The sequence below is a fragment of the Adiantum capillus-veneris genome, chromosome 24, assembly GCF_014529385.1.
Source record: "Adiantum capillus-veneris isolate H3 chromosome 24, ASM1452938v2, whole genome shotgun sequence".
In the NCBI taxonomy this organism is placed as follows: domain Eukaryota; kingdom Viridiplantae; phylum Streptophyta; class Polypodiopsida; order Polypodiales; family Pteridaceae; genus Adiantum; species Adiantum capillus-veneris.
In genome coordinates, this window is record NC_140954.1 from 105,482,556 (window position 1) to 105,500,137 (window position 17,582).

Sequence of the window (17,582 nt, forward strand, 5' to 3'; positions counted from 1 at the left end):
AGAAATTTTGGCAGAGTCTCCTTTGTAAAATGGCTCTAGTGTACTAAAAACAGACCAAAAAACCACTGTCTCTCTAACACTGTAAGCTGTGGGTAAACCTGTCCTGCACCTGTACTGTCTCTGACTGTCCTGTCACTGTCCTGTAAGCATAGACTGCGACAATGCCTCAACGGCAATAAAGCAAAGATGCAATCCCAACTGTCTAACTCACAGTCAATACATCCTAGCTGCCTATCTAAGGATGCTCGAGGGATCGCTCCAAGACCTGTATCACCGAAAGGATCTCAACATTCGAGAATCCCCCAGCTCAATAAAACCTCACTCGACCCTCAACAAAGGCTGCAGTAAATCTGACAATACATAGACTTCCCACAAAGTCATACATCCATAAATTTCCCACTGTATGCTGTAACCGCTGCGGCGGTTGTTTGCTGCGTGACTCACAGCCAGCAAACCCTCAACAGACATACATCATCTCTGACAATACATCCCATGTGGAAGTACCTGCAATGTCAGGATGAAATCTGGAATATCAAGCAGCAAACACAAGCTACCTGATGAACTAGTGGATGTCGCCTACAGTCTGTCTGTAGATACGCTCGTGTCGTATGTGACACGCCTCCAAGAACTGTGAGCCGTCCTTCGATGTGTAGACAGCCACAAATCAACACTCTGGGAGTGTCAATATCCTCAGCACCTGCAGCTGTAGGCCGAAAACCCCAAATTTGCAGAGTCAGATCTGCACCCGTCGAGACCACGTAGTTGAAAACAACCTGCGCAGACCTTTGTCGAAGCCGAACGGTGGCCGAGATGACCTCAGAATGAAATTCTGACAACACCAAGCCCTCTGGGATTTCCCACAAGATTTGGGGCCGTGTCTTCGCTAGTCGAATTTCACTTCAATCTGAGTTGGTGACTCTAGCCTCCTGCAGTGCTGCCGCGAGCCTCGATCTGAGCTCTGATACCAGTTGAAGGAGTATGAGCGAAAGTGCGACGCGAGAGAGAGTGCGAGAAGAAGAGCACGACGATATGGTGAACTCGCTCTACTGTAATGTGTAGAGCATAGTGAGTTCTTATTAGGTTTTTACAAAAGAATATGTGTACATACATGGCGGCCCGCCCACTTACCTGGGCGATCACATTGGGCTTTATACCCCAACACTATCTCAACAGGGAACCAAAAGGAGAAATGGTTGCATCTCAATAGGGGTCCAAAAGAAGACGGTCTACCAAAGAGCAATGTACAATAAGTGCTTCTACATTTACCTCAACAAGGGACCAAGAGGAGAGATGGTTATATCTCAGTAGGGGTCCAAAAGAAGGTAGTCTATCAAAGAGCAACGTGCATTTAATGGAGCTTAAAAGACCTTAGGGTTAGCTTCATTCAAGACCTCCAAAAGTTAGTGTTAAAAAGTCCTTTGACCTTAGGCATTGACCTTAGGCAAACTAGGGTTAACATTGAGGTGAGAATCCTACCCAAGTATGGGGTGTTTGTCGGCTTGCTAACCAAAGTGCTTAAAATGTTTGTGGAAACTTTGCTTTTATGCTTAAAAGGACTAAGGTTCTTGAAGTGTTCAATTCAAAGATAAACTCTCAAGAGGCATCAACATTCCATGCTTGATTGACTAAGTGCTTGAAGTATTCAATTCACTTCAAACCAAATGACTTAAGAAGCATAAAAGACACATGTTTGAAGTATTCAACTCAAACCAAATGACTTAAGAAGCAGAAAAGACAAAAGTTCAAAAATTTCTCCACGTGTGGCCCTCATGATGTACTTGAATCCTATTGGATAGGCTTTAAAGAGGTCCAATGAGAATTTAGATGCATAAAAATAATTAATTAAGTGTTTTTTTCAAAGAGGAAAAAGAGAACACATGTCCAAATGAAATAATTAAATAATACGAGAGAGAGAGAGAGAGGTGGACCAAGCATGAGAGGGAGCTATACTCTCCCACACACACACACACACACACACATTCTCTCATTGTGTGGAGTGTAAAGTGCGAGAGCTCCATCTCCTTCTCCAAGCTTGTTGAGAAGTGGAAAGCCTACACCAACACTCTTGGCTATGGAATGCAAATCTAACCAAGAGCCATGCTTCAATGCTTAAGCTTGTCATCTTCTTCATCTTCATTACTATGCTATTATGCTATGCTAAGCAAGAGGAGTGATGATAAGTGAGGTACTATTTCATTCTCCTATGGATGATTCTTTTTCCTCTTCCCTACCCTCATTCCCCGCTAGCTCTCTCCACCTTCGAAGGTGTTTGAAGCCTTGGGACTGAGGCTTGGGATAGTTAATGCTTTTTGCAAAGTTTATGCTCGCGAGCATGAAGCTTTCCATCTTCATAACATCACCAAGGTCACAAGGAACACAAAGATTGTATTGTACCAAGTCTCTCTTCATAGGAGAATCTATAATACAAACGCCTTTTGGAGGGGGGGCCGGCTTCAACTAAATCCGATCCTCAACTATTGTCATGTCTCTAATACTCTCTCTCTTGCAAAAGTATTGTTCATGCCAAGTTAATTAAGTACTTTGTTTATGTTGCTACCATCAATTAAGTTCACCCTCTATGTTCTCAAAGTGATCTCACAAAAATGCTCACTCTAATTCTCTTAATTCCGCTATTCGCGAAGTTCTTAGGCCATTTCCATTACAAATATTTTGAAGTGTAAGTTCTAGTAGGAAACTTTAGAACTGAAGTATTGGGCAACTACACGTGTGTATGTGCGCGCGTACGTGCACGCACTTTGATTCCCATACTCATTGTATGATACTCCATGCCCTAGCAAAGTTTGAGCTCATCAAATTGACATCTGTTATAGTATTCTAGTGTGTAGCTCAATGCCACAAAATGGTTGGCAACACATCTTGGAAGAAAGTTTGCACTAGTAAAGAGAACAAATAGTGGCAATAACCGGCATGGGAGAATGACACGGTGAGTGGAAAATCAACAGTGTCTAACCAGCATGGGAGAATGACACGATGAGTGGAAAGTCAAGTGTCAATGTCTAACAAAAGTGTAGGAGAAAGAGCCACATTAATCACTGGGTTGAGTGAATAGTGACTATAAGACAATTTGAGAAGCAAACGGTCAATTTTGTATTACCACCAAAGGAACAAAATTACTAGGAGATCAACAAATTTTGGTAAAGGTGATATGATATTTGAAGGGTCCTTACCTAAAGTTACCATTTAGATAGACCACATGCAAGAGTGATGACCATCATTGGTGTCCTATAAATGCTAGAAGAAAACTTTGAAACGTGCTCTTGGGAGTGTAATGAGGGGCTGCAACACCTTCTAGAAACAAATCAAACAATTGTTGAAAAAATGTGGATTGGGAAACGCATTGGAGACAAGCCCTAGTCAAGTGCAAAGCAAAATGAACCAAGCCCATTGCTGACCCATTTGCTAGTGAAGTTGCACAAACCTGTTCCATGAGGGCACAAACTCTGATGGATAGGGATAGACAAAGGTCTCGTTCAAGTGTTTCCAACGACACAATGATGTTTTTTTTAATTTCTCATATTATTATCAAATTGATACTCTACACAATTTCTTTTAGACTGGAGAGCTGCAATACAAAACATCATTATACATGTATGCAATTTTTTGAACTCCTATTTCAATTCTACAACATGCTACAACATATGCATCTTTGTCAATATATGTCTGAATTTGACACTCTTATATATATATATATTTACACTGGCATCAAGTCAATGCACTTTGTAGATGTTTTTAACCAGCTACAAGTTGTGATACATGAAGCAAATTATTGTCTATTTGATTGATGGGTGGCAGAGCCTAAATAGTCAAAAAGAATATTAGCACATTGATGATGACAACAATAGTCATTATTAAGAATGCTGGTATCAGTGTCGATATCACAATAGTCATGAATGACCATAAGCTATGCCTATAGCTATGTTCTCCTAGCAAACTACACATGATCTCAATATGTCAAAAAAGTAATTAATGAAGGTGTAGTGTCTTCAAAACATTGCATTGGCCCATGGAACCATTAAAAATTCCCCAAATTTATTAATGAATTAAAAACAGGCCACAACAAACAATTAAGTATGACATGCTACATGTCCTACCTACATCTTTCTATTCACCTTATTTCGGAAGGCCATGAACTGGTTTTAGGTTATAAAATGAATTGTCAGATTGCGTCCCCATCCCTCTTCTTTCTACATGCGTACTCTCTAGCATTTTATTCACCTCTAATCCCCTTTCAAGAGTTCAAGCAATGAGCAAATCAGTTTCATCAACCATGAGAAGCACATGACAACTTCGCTCGAGAGTTTCTAACTCAGAACTTCTACTAATTATTATTGCCCTGACATAATAAAAGCCACATACTTCAATTAATTCAGGGGACTTTGATGCTCTATAACTCGCATCTTCAGATGCAACCTACATAAACAAAAGCCAGCCATTAAGGCTCTTACATCTATCTCACTGGGAAACAACAAATGAGACTCTATACAAGGGAAACAAAATCACCAATAATCAAGATTTTCAGCATATTATTTCAATCCAGCTTAGAATAGCCCGTAAAACAAAACCTGGAACATCCCAAGGATAAAAATGAACTAAAACCCAAGTAAGGTAAAGATAAACAGTTTGATAAGCCAACCTTAACCAGGCTTGGTTCATGTTATTGATAAAATGCACACGACAGAAATCTCAAACCACATAAACAATTATTCTGAAGTAAACAAAGGCAAGAGGAACAGCAGTTCATGTCCAGAATTTTAGTCAAATTTGCTAAATGAGGATTAAAAAAGTTAAATTTAATGTAGTTCCTAAGATGCACTCAGAATTGTTCAAGCAACTACTCAACTTGGAAAACACAATATTCCAGGAAAGGAAGCCATGACCATTCCTGCAAAAGATCCCAAAGTACATGAATGGCACTTGCACAGTGAAGAATTACATGCGGTCTTTCATGCTTTTGGTACAAAGATAACATTGTGACTTACACCATACAAGGCAGACCGATACTAACTTTGCTTACAAAACAAAAAACATTCTTGGAACACGATGAACTGAAGTGTTAAAACTGGAAATTAGATGCTCTTTGGATGTTCATACAGTTACATAAGACTTGATCATTCAAAGTTAAAAGGTTTTCGTAAGCTTTTTACAACAAAGACAGCAAGCAAGCACACGATCAATTCAATCTTCTTCACGATTAAAAGATCATTAATTCAAGCGACCATCTAAGATAAGCATTACAACTTTCACAGTTGAGAATCAATAAGTACATAGCCATAACACACCCATACCCATCCACACTGCTTGCTGAGACACAACCACGGTGGAATTTGTTTCTTAGGCTTGGTAAGTTCTCGATCATTTAAAAGCCATGAATCTTGATGTGATCCTTCTTGACAACACCAGCCTGCAACTTTCAAGTTGGACGTTATGAGAACCGATCGACACAAAATTGATGACTTCTACTCAAATCTAGGCTTTAACATACCTGCACAAGAAACTGAGAAACATTCTTTCGCTGATCCCCCTGCAGCTGAATCACCTGAAAGAAGAATCAATTTCCCATGAGACAGACTTTCCACAGACAAAAAACCAAAAACTATAGCGCCATTCTTCTTCTCTCTCTCTCTCTCTCACACACACACACACACCTCTTTTGTAAAACATAGATCTAGACAAGACATGACAAAAGTGATATTCGCCTTTCAAGTAAAAAATAAGCAATGTCCATAAGGACATAGAAATGTGGGTTGAAGTCCCTTAAAACTTTCATGGAGTCCACAGAAATGCATTAAGGCCGCCATCCTTTTCAAAGAAATGCGTTACTCTGGTTCGATCATCTTCATCCCCTGTCCAATTTGAACATGTCTTTTCGTCTGCATAGCTGACAAACACTTTTGTCGTGGGTGTTACGCAGCATGGCATGATATTGAGAACCTTCAAGAGTACAATAAGTTTTGGATGGCATTGTTGCTCGTTACCTCCTACAAGGTTGTGCCATTTACAGAGCAGATCGAGAGATACTGCTAAAACAAAACAAATGTTTTGGTTTGCCCATGGAAATCACCGACTATTTTACAAAGACTAATGTGCCCAATATGACAGCGGTGTTGGTGAAATGTCACAAATTGGTGACGTGGCAGGCCCCCGGACACACACACACACACACCCTGCTGACGTGCCAGCAGCTCGGAAAACGCGCCAACAGGCTGGCGTGGCAGTGTACAGAAACCCGCAATTTCCGCTGACTGCTGATGTGGCAGAATTTTCACAAAACGCGCTGGCCTGCTGACGTGGCAGTACGGGGATTTCCGAAAATTACGCTGACAGCTTTTGGCACTTTTGGAAGACCGGTTGCTTTTGGAAACTTTTGCTTTTAATTTTAAAGCTTTTGGGGCTCTGCTTTTGGGGCATCCCTTGTAAGAATAAATAAGTCCTCGGTGACTTACTCCTCAGAGCATCTAGACGCAGAGTCTGAGAGTGAGTACCCGCAGACTCTCATTGTACTTCGCTCAAAGATTAATATAAAAACATTGACAAAGGAGCGGAGTGACCCCCCTCTTGTGCAAGCCCACTGCACTAGATGCACCCATGCTGAAATCGGGGTTCTATCGGAGTAGACTATGCTAAACCGAATGCTTCAAGGTAAAGTTCCAAAATCTGAGGAGTATCTGCTAGGTCCTCCTCCTCCATCCACTTCGCATCCAATGCAAGATGGTTCTTGAATTTAACCAAGAACCGTCTAATCGCTTTACCTTTAATCTTTCTATCCTTGTGTGCCAATATCTGTTCTGGAACGAGTATCTTCTCGCTTTCCTCCACTTCGGGTTGCTCATCTGGCTCCCCATCATCGGGCACATCGCCTTTAAAAGGCTTCAATAGACTCACATAAACTGCATTGTGAATCTTCCAAGTATCGGGCATCTTCAGTCTAAAGGAGACATCATTTATCTTTTCTTTTATCTGGAAAGGACCATAGTATCTCATGCTAAGCTTTGGAAAAAGCCGCTCCTTTCCCTTTTTCTTTCTTAGACATGCCTTCTCAAAACATAAGAGCACCCAATCGTCTTCCTTTAATTTCAAATCGCGACTAAATTTGCAATCTCAGATTGCCCTCTGTCTACGGGTGAAAAGATGACGAGAACTGCAACAGTGTGCCAATGTTCTCCCAAATAGCCTTCCAAACAAACTCGTGAATCACGGATCTCTGTCAGAGACTATCGTCTCAGGCATGCCATGTAATTTGAAAATCTGTGAAATGAACACTCTCACTAAATGATCCGGCTTGACTATTTTCTTCACTGGAACGAAGTGAGCTTGCTTGCTAAATCTGTCGATGACAATCCAAATGCCATCATGCCCACTCTGTGTCTTCGGGAGATCAAAAATGAAATCCATAGCAATATTTTCCCAGGGGCGGGTAGGGATGGGTAAAGGCTGTAACAATCCCTATGCTTTATGTCTGTCAAACTTGACCTTCTGGCATACCAAGCAACTGCGTACAAAGTCGTCCACATCCTTCTTGAGTCTCGGCCAAAAAAAGTAACGCTCCACACCTTTCAAGGTGGTGTCAATGCCGCGTTGACTGTAACGGACTTGGACGCCCCAAGTCAAGATTCTACCACGACACAACAGAGATTCACTTCAAAGACAGTTCACAAATCACACTTGAGTCGACACGGCCCGGCGTAGTTCCGTGCCTAGAGATATTGGCCCCATTTTCTTTTTGTATTAATCCATGTTCAGAGTACAAGAGAGTAAATAGGTGCTCACTCTCAAACTCTGCGTTCAGATGCTCTGACAAGTGAGGTCCTGGCACCTGCCCACTTATTTACAAGGGATGCCCAAAAGCATAGCCCCAAAAGCATTAAGTGAAAAGCTTCTAAAATTAAAGCATTATCCTCAAAAGCTGCCAATTATTTTCAGCCCTCGCAAAAGCAAGGGATTCCGTACTGCTGTTCGTACGCCTACCATGTCAGCATGTCATCGGATTTTGCGGCGCAAATTCAGGGATTTCCGTATGGATGCCACGTCAACAATAGTCGGCATAAAATCCGGGGGTTTCCGTATTGTCAGCCTCGTCCTTGTCTGTGTGTGTGTATCTGGGGCAATGCCACGTCACCCATTTGTGACATACCGCCCTCTTGAAAGCAATAATCGCCCTCGATTACGCCTGTAAAACAGACAGAGGCCATAAACTGTCTTAGCAGACACTGACTGTTAGTACCGACGCACTAGGAACAACACATCTAGCACATGTACCAATCAACAATCACATCACTCGACATTAAAGGACATCACATGACAAATCAGATCCAGTCGGACCTCACGAATGCCGGATTAACTAATCTATATTGCAATCATGTCTATAGAGATTTATGAGACCAAAATGTTGCAGTCATTTCGTCTATCAGTTCCTGCACTTAAACAAGTCAAGTACAAATCAATCAGTATCATTTTCGAGAATTCCAGTTCATAAAGTCATTCAACAATATATTGTCAGCTCAGCAATATCCCTGAAACCCAAAGGGACACCAGTGACTCTATATCAAAAGATCGGGGCAATCTGTCGGCAAAGGAGCGGAGTGACTCCCCTCTCGTGCAAACCCGCTGCACTAGATTCACCCATGCTGAAAACGGGGTTCTATCGGAGTAGACTATGCTAAACCGAATGCTTCAAGGTAAGTTTCCACAATCTGAAGAGTATCTACTAGGTCCTCCTCCTCCATCCACTTTGCATCCAATGCGGGATGGTTCTTGAATTTAACCAAGAACCGCCTCATCACTTTATCTTTAATCTTTCTATCTTTATGTGCCAATATCTGTTCTGGAACGAGTATCTCCTCGCTTTCCTCCACTTCGGATTGCTCATCTGGCTCCCCATCATGGGACACGTCGCCTTTAAAAGGCTTCAAGAGACTCACATAAAAAGCACTGTGAATTCTCCAAGTATTGGGCAACTTCAGTCTAAAGGAGACATCATTATCTTTTCTTTTATCTGGAAAGGTCCATAGTATCTCATACTAAGCTTTGGAAAAAGCCGCTCCTTTCGCTTTTTCTTTCTCAGGCGTGCCTTCTCAAAACAGAAGAGCACCCAATCGTCCTCCTTTAATTTCAAATCGCGACGGCAACGATCTGCTGCCTTCTTGTGTCTTTCCTAAGATTTCGTTAAAGCCACCCGAACCTTGGCAAAAGCAGTGTCCAAGTCCCTCGTGTACTCATCGGCTTCAAAAATCTTATCTTTCGTGCTTAGGAAGGGTGGAACCTTCGTAGCACCTTCAATAATCTCAAATGGCACCTTCCCTATCGAAGAGTGGATCGTGTTATTGTAGGCAAATTCCACCAAGGGCAAAAACTTTCCCCGTGTAGTCTTTTGATCCAAAGAAGAAGACTTCAACAAATTCAGTACGACTGAATCTGCAATCTCAGATTGCTCATCTGTCTGCGGGTGGAAAGATGATGAGAATTGCAACCGTGTGCCAATGTTCTCCCAAATAGCCTTCCAAAACAAACTCGTGAATAGGGGATCTTTGTCAGAGACTATTGTCTCAGGCATGCCATGTAATCTGAATATCTGGGCAATGAACAGTCTCGCTAAATGATCCGGCTTGACTGTTTTCTTCACTGGAATGAAATGAGCTTGGTTGCTAAATCTGTCAATAACAGTCCCGATACCATCTACCCACTCCATGTCTTCGGGAGATCAAAAATGAAATCCATAGCAATACTTTCCCAGGGGCGGGTGGGAGTGGTCAAAGGCTGTAACAATCCCTGTGCTTTATGCCTGTCAAACTTGACCTTCTGGCATACCAAGCAACTACGTACAAAATCGTCCACATCCTTCTTGAGTCTCGGCCAAAAGAAGTATCGCTCCACACCTTTCAAGGTGGTATCAATGCCACGATGACCCGTAAATGGTGGACAGTGGCATTCGGTTAGAACCTTTTCCCTCAACGGCTATGTAACACACAACATCGTTTTCTTCATCAAGTAGCCATCCTGAATGGAATATCCCGCTACTACCTCCCATTCTATATTCGACTGAATACATTTGAAAAAATCTCGATCTGTGGCGTACTGATCGACCATGTCCTCGAGCTTCTATGATGAATCGCGGATATAGCCAAGACCAACGGCTTCCAGGACAAAGCATCTGCCACCAAGTTCTTCTGTCCCTACACATGGACAATCTCGAAGTGAAAATGTGACAAGATGTTAGCCCAATGCATCAACTTTTCCGATAGCTGCTTCTCTGACAAGAAGTAGCTTAAACTCTGATGATTAGTGAAGACCATAAAATCGGCTCCGAGTAGGTAATGTCGCCACTGAGTAAGAGCATGGATAACCGCCAAAAGCTCTTTTTCATATATCTTTGCTGTCAATTCCGGCCTTGAAAACAATCGACTCTCATAGGCAATGACATGGCCTTCTTGCATTAAGACCGCACACAAACTACGACCACAAGCATCACAATATACTTCGAATGACTTTTGCAAATCCGACAAAGTGAAAACTGGTCCTGTAGTCAATTTCTCTTTCAAAGTCTAAAAGGCATTCACATCTGTGGGTCCCAACGAGAAAGGGACTCCTTTCTGTGTCAAGATATGCAAAGGGGAAGCAACCTATGCAAACTTTCTAATGAACCACCTAAAGTAAGAACATAAGCCCAAGAAGCTTCTAACTTCATGGACATTCTTCAAATTGGGTCAATCACGAATAGTCTCAATCTTGGCCGGGTCCATCTGCACTCCTACTGCTGAGACAATGTGTCCCAAAAAATGTATCTCTAATAAGAAAAATTCAATCTTCTTTGCATTGATCACCAACTTGTGATCTCGCAATGCCTAAAAGACCTGTAGCACATGTTTTCTATGTTCTGGCTCATCCTTGGAGAAGACTATAATGTCATCAAAGAAAGTGCCAACAAAAGATCTGTACTCTCTGAAAATCCTGTTCATTCGGTTAAAGGTTGCTAGAGCATTGGTAAAGGCCAAAAGGCATTAGCAAAAATTCATATAAACCGAAGGTCATCCGAAAAGCTGTCCTGTAGACATCTCCTGACGCGATTCGGATCTGATGATATCCGCTCTTCAAATCGATCCTGCTAAAACGAGAGGATCCCTGTAGTCGGTCAAGAATATCATCGATCCTCGGAATCGGAAACTCTGTTCTTGATGGACACGATTCGGATCTGATGATATCCGCTCTTCAAATCGATCCTGCTGAAACAAGAGGATCCCTTTAGTCGGTCAAGAATATCATCAATCCTCGGAATCGGAAAATTTGTTCTTGATGGTGATTTTATTGAGAGCTCTATAATCAATGCACATTCTCCAAGATCCGTCTTTCTTCCAAACCCACAACACCGGAGAGCAATAAGGTGAAGTACTCAATTGGATAAGACCCTTTTCTAAGAGGTCTTTCACTTGGTTTATAATCTCTTCATTCTGGGCTCGGCTCACTCAATAAGGTGGCCGGTTCGGTGGAGTGCTTCTAGGTATCAGATCAATAGTATGATCCTCAGGACAAGATAGTGGCGACTCTCCTAGCATGCCCTCAGAAAAGCAAACGACATGAGTGTGGAGAAAATCTTGGCGTTCTTTTTCGAGGTCAAAACATATTAGACCTTCAATCATCATTCAGTTCTCTCCAAAAAATCGAGTAAAGAAACTGAATTTCATCAAGTACAATCTTTGTGCCCTTCATTTGTCAAAGTCGCTTTCTCAACCCGTGGTACCAAGGGATTTCGAGGAGGACGTCACAACCTCCCAAGGGCATTACGTAGAAGTCCTCGTGTCCTAAACTGTCACGTGACACATCCAACCCTATGTGTCCGTGGACAAGCTACAGCATGATCAGGGTTCAGTTCCGTCAAGTCAGTCTAGAATAGGAAGTGATCTGGCACTTTTGTGAGTCTGTCCGCAGACCGTGCATGACCAGTCACTTAGATTAGATGCAAGTCCTCCGGTTGTACACAGGATGATCATCAGCATTCCCATCAGAATCCATCAAAGGAATTTCCCAGTGCATTAAACCTATTTTTCCTATTTTTGACATTTTTCACTTATTATTTTCAAGCGACTTTTGTTGGAAAGTAGGTAGGGCAAATTTACTAAGTTTGTATAAGTAGAAACCTAGCACTAGCACTTTCTGGTACAAGAGGCAGCAAGAGCACCTTGCTCAACAGGCATTTCTCAGCAAGACCCCCCACATCAGCAAGGCTAGCGTTCTTGCATCTACAAGGACCTAGCGTTTTCATCCACAGGCAGCCTGGCGTTTTGTGCACAGCAGATCAGCCCCGACAGCAACAAGACATAACAAGAAGCCTAGCGTTTTGCATTTGCAGGACATCCGACAGCAGTAGGAGGATTTTCAGCCCTAGTGTTTTTGCAAATCTTCGCGACGGAATCTCCACAAGCACCAGCGGTTTCAGTTTTCAGCAGTCAAACTCCGCAGTAGAAGTCCCAAACCTCGTAGATCTCACCTTACCGCAGCAGATCCTCGCCGCACGGTCAGATCCAACGAAGTTTGCAGTTTCAGCCCGGAAAACGCAGATTTCAGCATCAGCATTTTCAGAGCGTCGTCGTTGCATCGTCGCCATCGACATCATTATCGACATAGAGTCAGAATTCAGCAGATAAAGATTTGCAGATTTCAGCCCTTAGCATTCTCAGATTTCAGCCGTCTCGTTGTCATCCTCATCGTCGTCGACATCGTCGGCAAGTCCAAAACATTGTAGAGATTGTGCAATCATAAGTAGATCGCTCTCACCATAGAGAATGGGGCCTTTGGAGGAGGGTTTGACAACTTCCCGGTGTCGTATTCTTCCTCTCTATCTCTCAGTCTCATGCACCTTCACACACAGTGTCCATTCACTTTGTTTGTGTCCATTGCGCTCTCTCATTAAAGAACAGAAGGCTCTTCCTTCCGTAAGTAAAAGGAACCCTTGAGCACAATTCAGAGAAATCATCTTGAGAAAACTTCAACATTCATTTTGCTGCACCTTACATTGGTATCAGAGCTTTGGCAATGTTTTGAAAAGAACCACAGAAATTTTTTTGCTTGTTGCACGAACCCAAGTTCACTTGGGCATGTCGATTCCTAATCGTGTTTTTGCAGAGTGACAGGAACCCAAGAAAGAAGGGCTTGTCCAGCCTCCCCTTGTGCCTCTTTTCACTCATTGAGAGCGGACCGTGCACTTAGCTGAGGTGGGAAAAAGCAACCTTGGTGTGAGCGCAAGGCCACCAAGGGGTGCACCCGCAAAAAAGAGCAGAACTCGGGTGAAGAGAAGATCCTTCTCTAACACAGATTGTAAGCGAAGAACCTCAAGACCCGCAAGAACTCAAGAACCCCAAGAACCAAGACCCCCAAGAACCCAAGTTCCTCGTGAACTTAAGAACCCAAGACCACAAGAACCCACGACTTCAGTGGATGGTCATCACTCGAAGCGGAATGGATATTTCGCTTGGAGGTGATGAGCATGAGAGAGGCGAAGAAGAATTTTCCCCACCAGGAGGTTTTTCCGACCCTTCCCCATCTACGCCAAAGATTGCACCATATCCTATGGAGCTTTTCGACATGATGATGATGGACAGGAAGTTAGAATGCGAAGCAAGAAGAGCAGAAAGAATAGCAGAATTTGATCGTGAATGCGTAGAAAAAAGAGCCGAAATAGAGCGTGAGCGCGAAGAAAGAAAAGCAGAAATGGATGGCGAGAACAAAGCAAGAAAAGCAATGAACGACCGACACATGCAAGAGATGTTGCGACTCTTTTCTCAAGTGCAGACACAGATGCAAGAGATTCGGGAAAAGGAGACTCTCTTAGTCTCTTCTTTTCCCAAGCATTACACACAGGATTTGCATGATGATAAGCATGATGAATTGAATGATAATAATAAGCATAACGATTTGGATGACAATGACAAGCATGATGATTTGCATGATGATCAAGATGTGATTTCTCACGAGCATGATGATTTGCATTTCAAGATGTGATTTCTCACGAGCATAATGATTTGCAAGATAAAGATGATGTGATTGTTCACAAGGATGATGTGTTAGTTGATACTGTTTCTAGTGAAGCTAACCTCATTGCAGATTCGATCAATCACGAAGAACCGATCTTGGCTCTTGTGTCGAGTTCCACAGAACCCCCACAGGAAGATTTGATCAAAACGACAAACCGATCTTGGCTCTCGAGCCTAGGTCTAAAGAACCCTTACAGGAAGTACTATAAGTTCGAATGATTCGTCAGCACGCATTGTTCGAGTGTTTCATTCGTAATCGTTCCCTGTATTTTAGTCAACGTCTTTATGTGATATCTTTTCCTAGGCATGAATGACATCTTGTACGTTGAGCACGTTTCACTCATGAATGAGCAAGGATGTATGCGGATTATTCATGAAAAGCTAAAAAGTATGCATTCAAGGAAGTCACCTTCCATGTCTCTTCCTTGGTACGACACAGTTGTAGAAAGAGCACAAGAAAGTATGAGCACCAAGCATGGGCATTTCCATTGTGTTTTGCCACAATTGATTGATTTAGATCAGCACGACAAGATTCGATCTCATTGTTTGCGTGTGTGCGGTGACCGGTTTGGCACTCCATCTATTTGTTCATCTACAGTGCATGCACAGTCTTTTAGGAAGACGAGATTTTTTCCACTCACTTTACATGGAATAGGTATTTTCATGGTTTTGTGTTTGAAGTGGTTTCAGGAATTTTCAGCCATGGGGATTCTTGAAGAAAGAAGAAGCATGACTCTAGACGAAGTTGAAGCAAGGAAGGGGACTCAGAAGACTTTGTGTCGCTTTCGGCGCGGCCCAAAGAAGCAAGCGTTGCAGACCTTTGTGAAGTTCAAGTACCGCACGACCCACACATCAGAGTGGGCCGGCGAAGAGTCCCTTCTAGGATTCCGGAGGTTATTGGCGATCTCCCTCGACGCCATACAGTTCGGTACCAGTACCTCACTTTGAAAAGGAGGGGATGTCACGTGACACATCCAACCCTGTGTCCGTGGACAAGCTACACCATGACCAGGGTTCAGTTCCGTCAAGTCAGTCTAGAATAGGAAGTGATCTGGCACTTTTGTGAGTCTGTTCGCAAACCGTCCATGACCAATCACTTAGATTAGATGCATATCCTCCGGTTGCACACAGCATGATCATCGGCATTCCCATCAGAATCCATCAGGGGAATTTTCCAGTGCATTAAACCTATTTTTGACATTTTTCACTTATTATTTTCAAGTGACTTTTGTTGGAAAGTAGGTAGGGCAAATTTACTAAGTTTGTATAAGTAGAAACCTAGCACTAGCACTTTCTGGCAGAAGAGGCAGCAGGAGCACCTTGCTCAACAGGCAACTTCTCAGCAAGACCCCCCACATCAGCAAGGCTAGCGTTTTTGCATCTGCAATGACCTAGCGTTTTCATCCACAGGCAACCTGGCGTTTTGTGCACAGCACATCAGCCCCGACAGCAGCAAGACAGAACAAGAAGCCTAGCGTTTTGCATTTGCAGGACAACCGGCAACAGTAGGAGGATTTTCAGCCCTAGCGTTTTTGCATCTGCAAGCCCCTTCAGCGTTTTTGCAGATCTTCGCAACGGAATCTCCACGAGCACCAGCGTTTTCAGTTTTCAGCAATCAGACTCCGCAGTAGAAGTCCCAAACCTCGTAGATCTCACCTTCCCGCAGCAGAGCCTCGCCGCACGGTAAGATCCAGTGAAGTTTGCAGTCTCAGCCCAGAAAACGCAGATTTCAGCATCTGCATTTTCAGCGCATCATCGTTGCATCGTCGCCATCGACATCATTATCGACATAGAGTCAGAATTCAGTGGATAAAGATTTGCAGTCTCAGCCCTTAGCATTCTCAGATTTCAGCCGTCTCGTCGTCGACATCGTCGGCAAGTCCAAAGCATTGTAGAGATTGTGCAATCATAAGTAGACCGCTCTCACCATAGAGAGTGGGGCCTTCGGAGGAGGGTTTGACAACTTCCCGGTTTCGTATTCGTCTCTCTCTATCTCTCAGTCTCATGCACCTTCATGCACAGTGTCCATTCACTTTGTTTGTGTCCATTACGCTCTCTCATTAAAGAACGGAAGGCTCTTCCTTCCGTAAGTAAAAGGAACCCTTGAGCACAATTCGGAGCACTCATCTTGAGCAAAGTTCAACATTCATTCCGCTGCACCTTACATAAACACCACTTACATTGCAAACGAAGTTTGCCAATGATCGATGTAATGGCAACATCCTGTCGGGTGCCGCTAGAACTGCCTCCGCCTGTGGCCTCAGCCTGTCGGGCGTAATTCCAAATCGAGCCGCCAATTCAAGTGAAAAGTTGGCCTTGGCTCCTCCATCAAAGAAAATGAGGGCTTCCTGATCTTTCACTTTGCCCTAAGTGTGGCAATGTTTTGTACTTTCGCTCATCTGATTCGGTTCGGGCCCCACGCAATGTGGTACCAGTTATGTTTTCATCTGCCTTTTTTGCCACATTCCTCTGCTGCTCTAGAACTCTCTGGCCTATCTTCAGTCTGTTCTCGTTGTGCCTTTTTGGGGCACTTTGCGGAGATGTGTCCAAATTCCCCACAACCAAAACACTTCTCCTCTTTGAGATAGATAGCCCTTTCTCTAAGAGTCTGTCCGGGACGTGTAACTTTCTTTTCTTGTCCTGGGAACTCTTTCTCTTTCTACTTCCATTGTGAGAGGTCTGTTGGGTTCTCTGAGTCAAGATCTCATCAGTTGAGTAAGTCAAATTTCCGAAATGTATCACAAAACCCCGTTTCGCATGACCCATCAATTCTTGAATAGAATTCGACTTTTGTTCCAAGCAGTAGTCTCAGATCTCTGTAGGAAGTCCGCAGCAAAACGCTCAATCTGTTCCTTCAACGAGACCTTCTTAAATGAAGAGGTCGATAGAAAAGAGTTCCAAAATCTCTCGCAATAAGCGTCCAGAGAATCTCCCTTGGTCATCCGAAGAGATTCCAAGTTGTTCGTATATCTCGTTCGTACTCTTGAGCCAGCCAAGAAGAACTAAAGAGCCTTTTGAATTTCAACCATTCAATTGGAGCTTCCTGCCTCAGAAGAAAAGTGGACCACCATGTTCGAGCATAAAGAGAAAGCTATGTCAAGCTGCTGAATGAAGGCCAAAGCCCTTGGAGCATCTCGGAACCCAGAAAAGGATTCAAATTGAATTGATTGTCCACCTTCTTAAAATTCTTTTGTTTTCTTGCTTTTGGCTTTGAGAAAGTCATATTGGTTGGCTCTATAGAAGTGCTTCTTTTCAAGAGTGCTTCTCCATGTCTTTCTGCAAGTAAAAGTTCCGCTTTTCTGCACTCTTCTGTCTTTTTGGCTTTCCTCCCTACCTGAGAGGAGAAGCAATGGCCACACGCCATCTCGAGTAAATCTTATCAATCAGGTGTTTTGCCCATCTCAGGTCCTTGGAGTACTTAATCAATATGTTCACAGATATGCCAATCTGCAATATTTGTACTCCTTTTTGGCAAACTTGTCTGAAAAAAATTTGCCCAAATCTTCATTCTTTTCTCTAGTTCTCACGCCGGATTTTCAA

General features: G+C 43.1%; 1 protein-coding gene across 2 annotated transcripts in view; it reads right to left on the minus strand.

Annotated features, from left to right (window-relative positions):
* Positions 1 to 5,193: 5,193 nt before the first annotated feature.
* Positions 5,194 to 17,582, minus strand: part of LOC147426900 (protein translation factor SUI1 homolog) — a 56,607-nt gene continuing 44,218 nt past the window's right edge. For both annotated transcript variants that reach the window (XM_086498344.1, XM_086498345.1), the window contains exons 4-5: positions 5,504 to 5,557; positions 5,194 to 5,422 (exon numbers count right to left, since the gene is read on the minus strand). In XM_086498344.1, the coding sequence (XP_086354470.1) occupies positions 5,378 to 5,422; positions 5,504 to 5,557 (99 nt within the window). In that variant the 3' untranslated portion in view covers positions 5,194 to 5,377. The remainder of the gene's footprint in view (positions 5,423 to 5,503; positions 5,558 to 17,582) is intronic.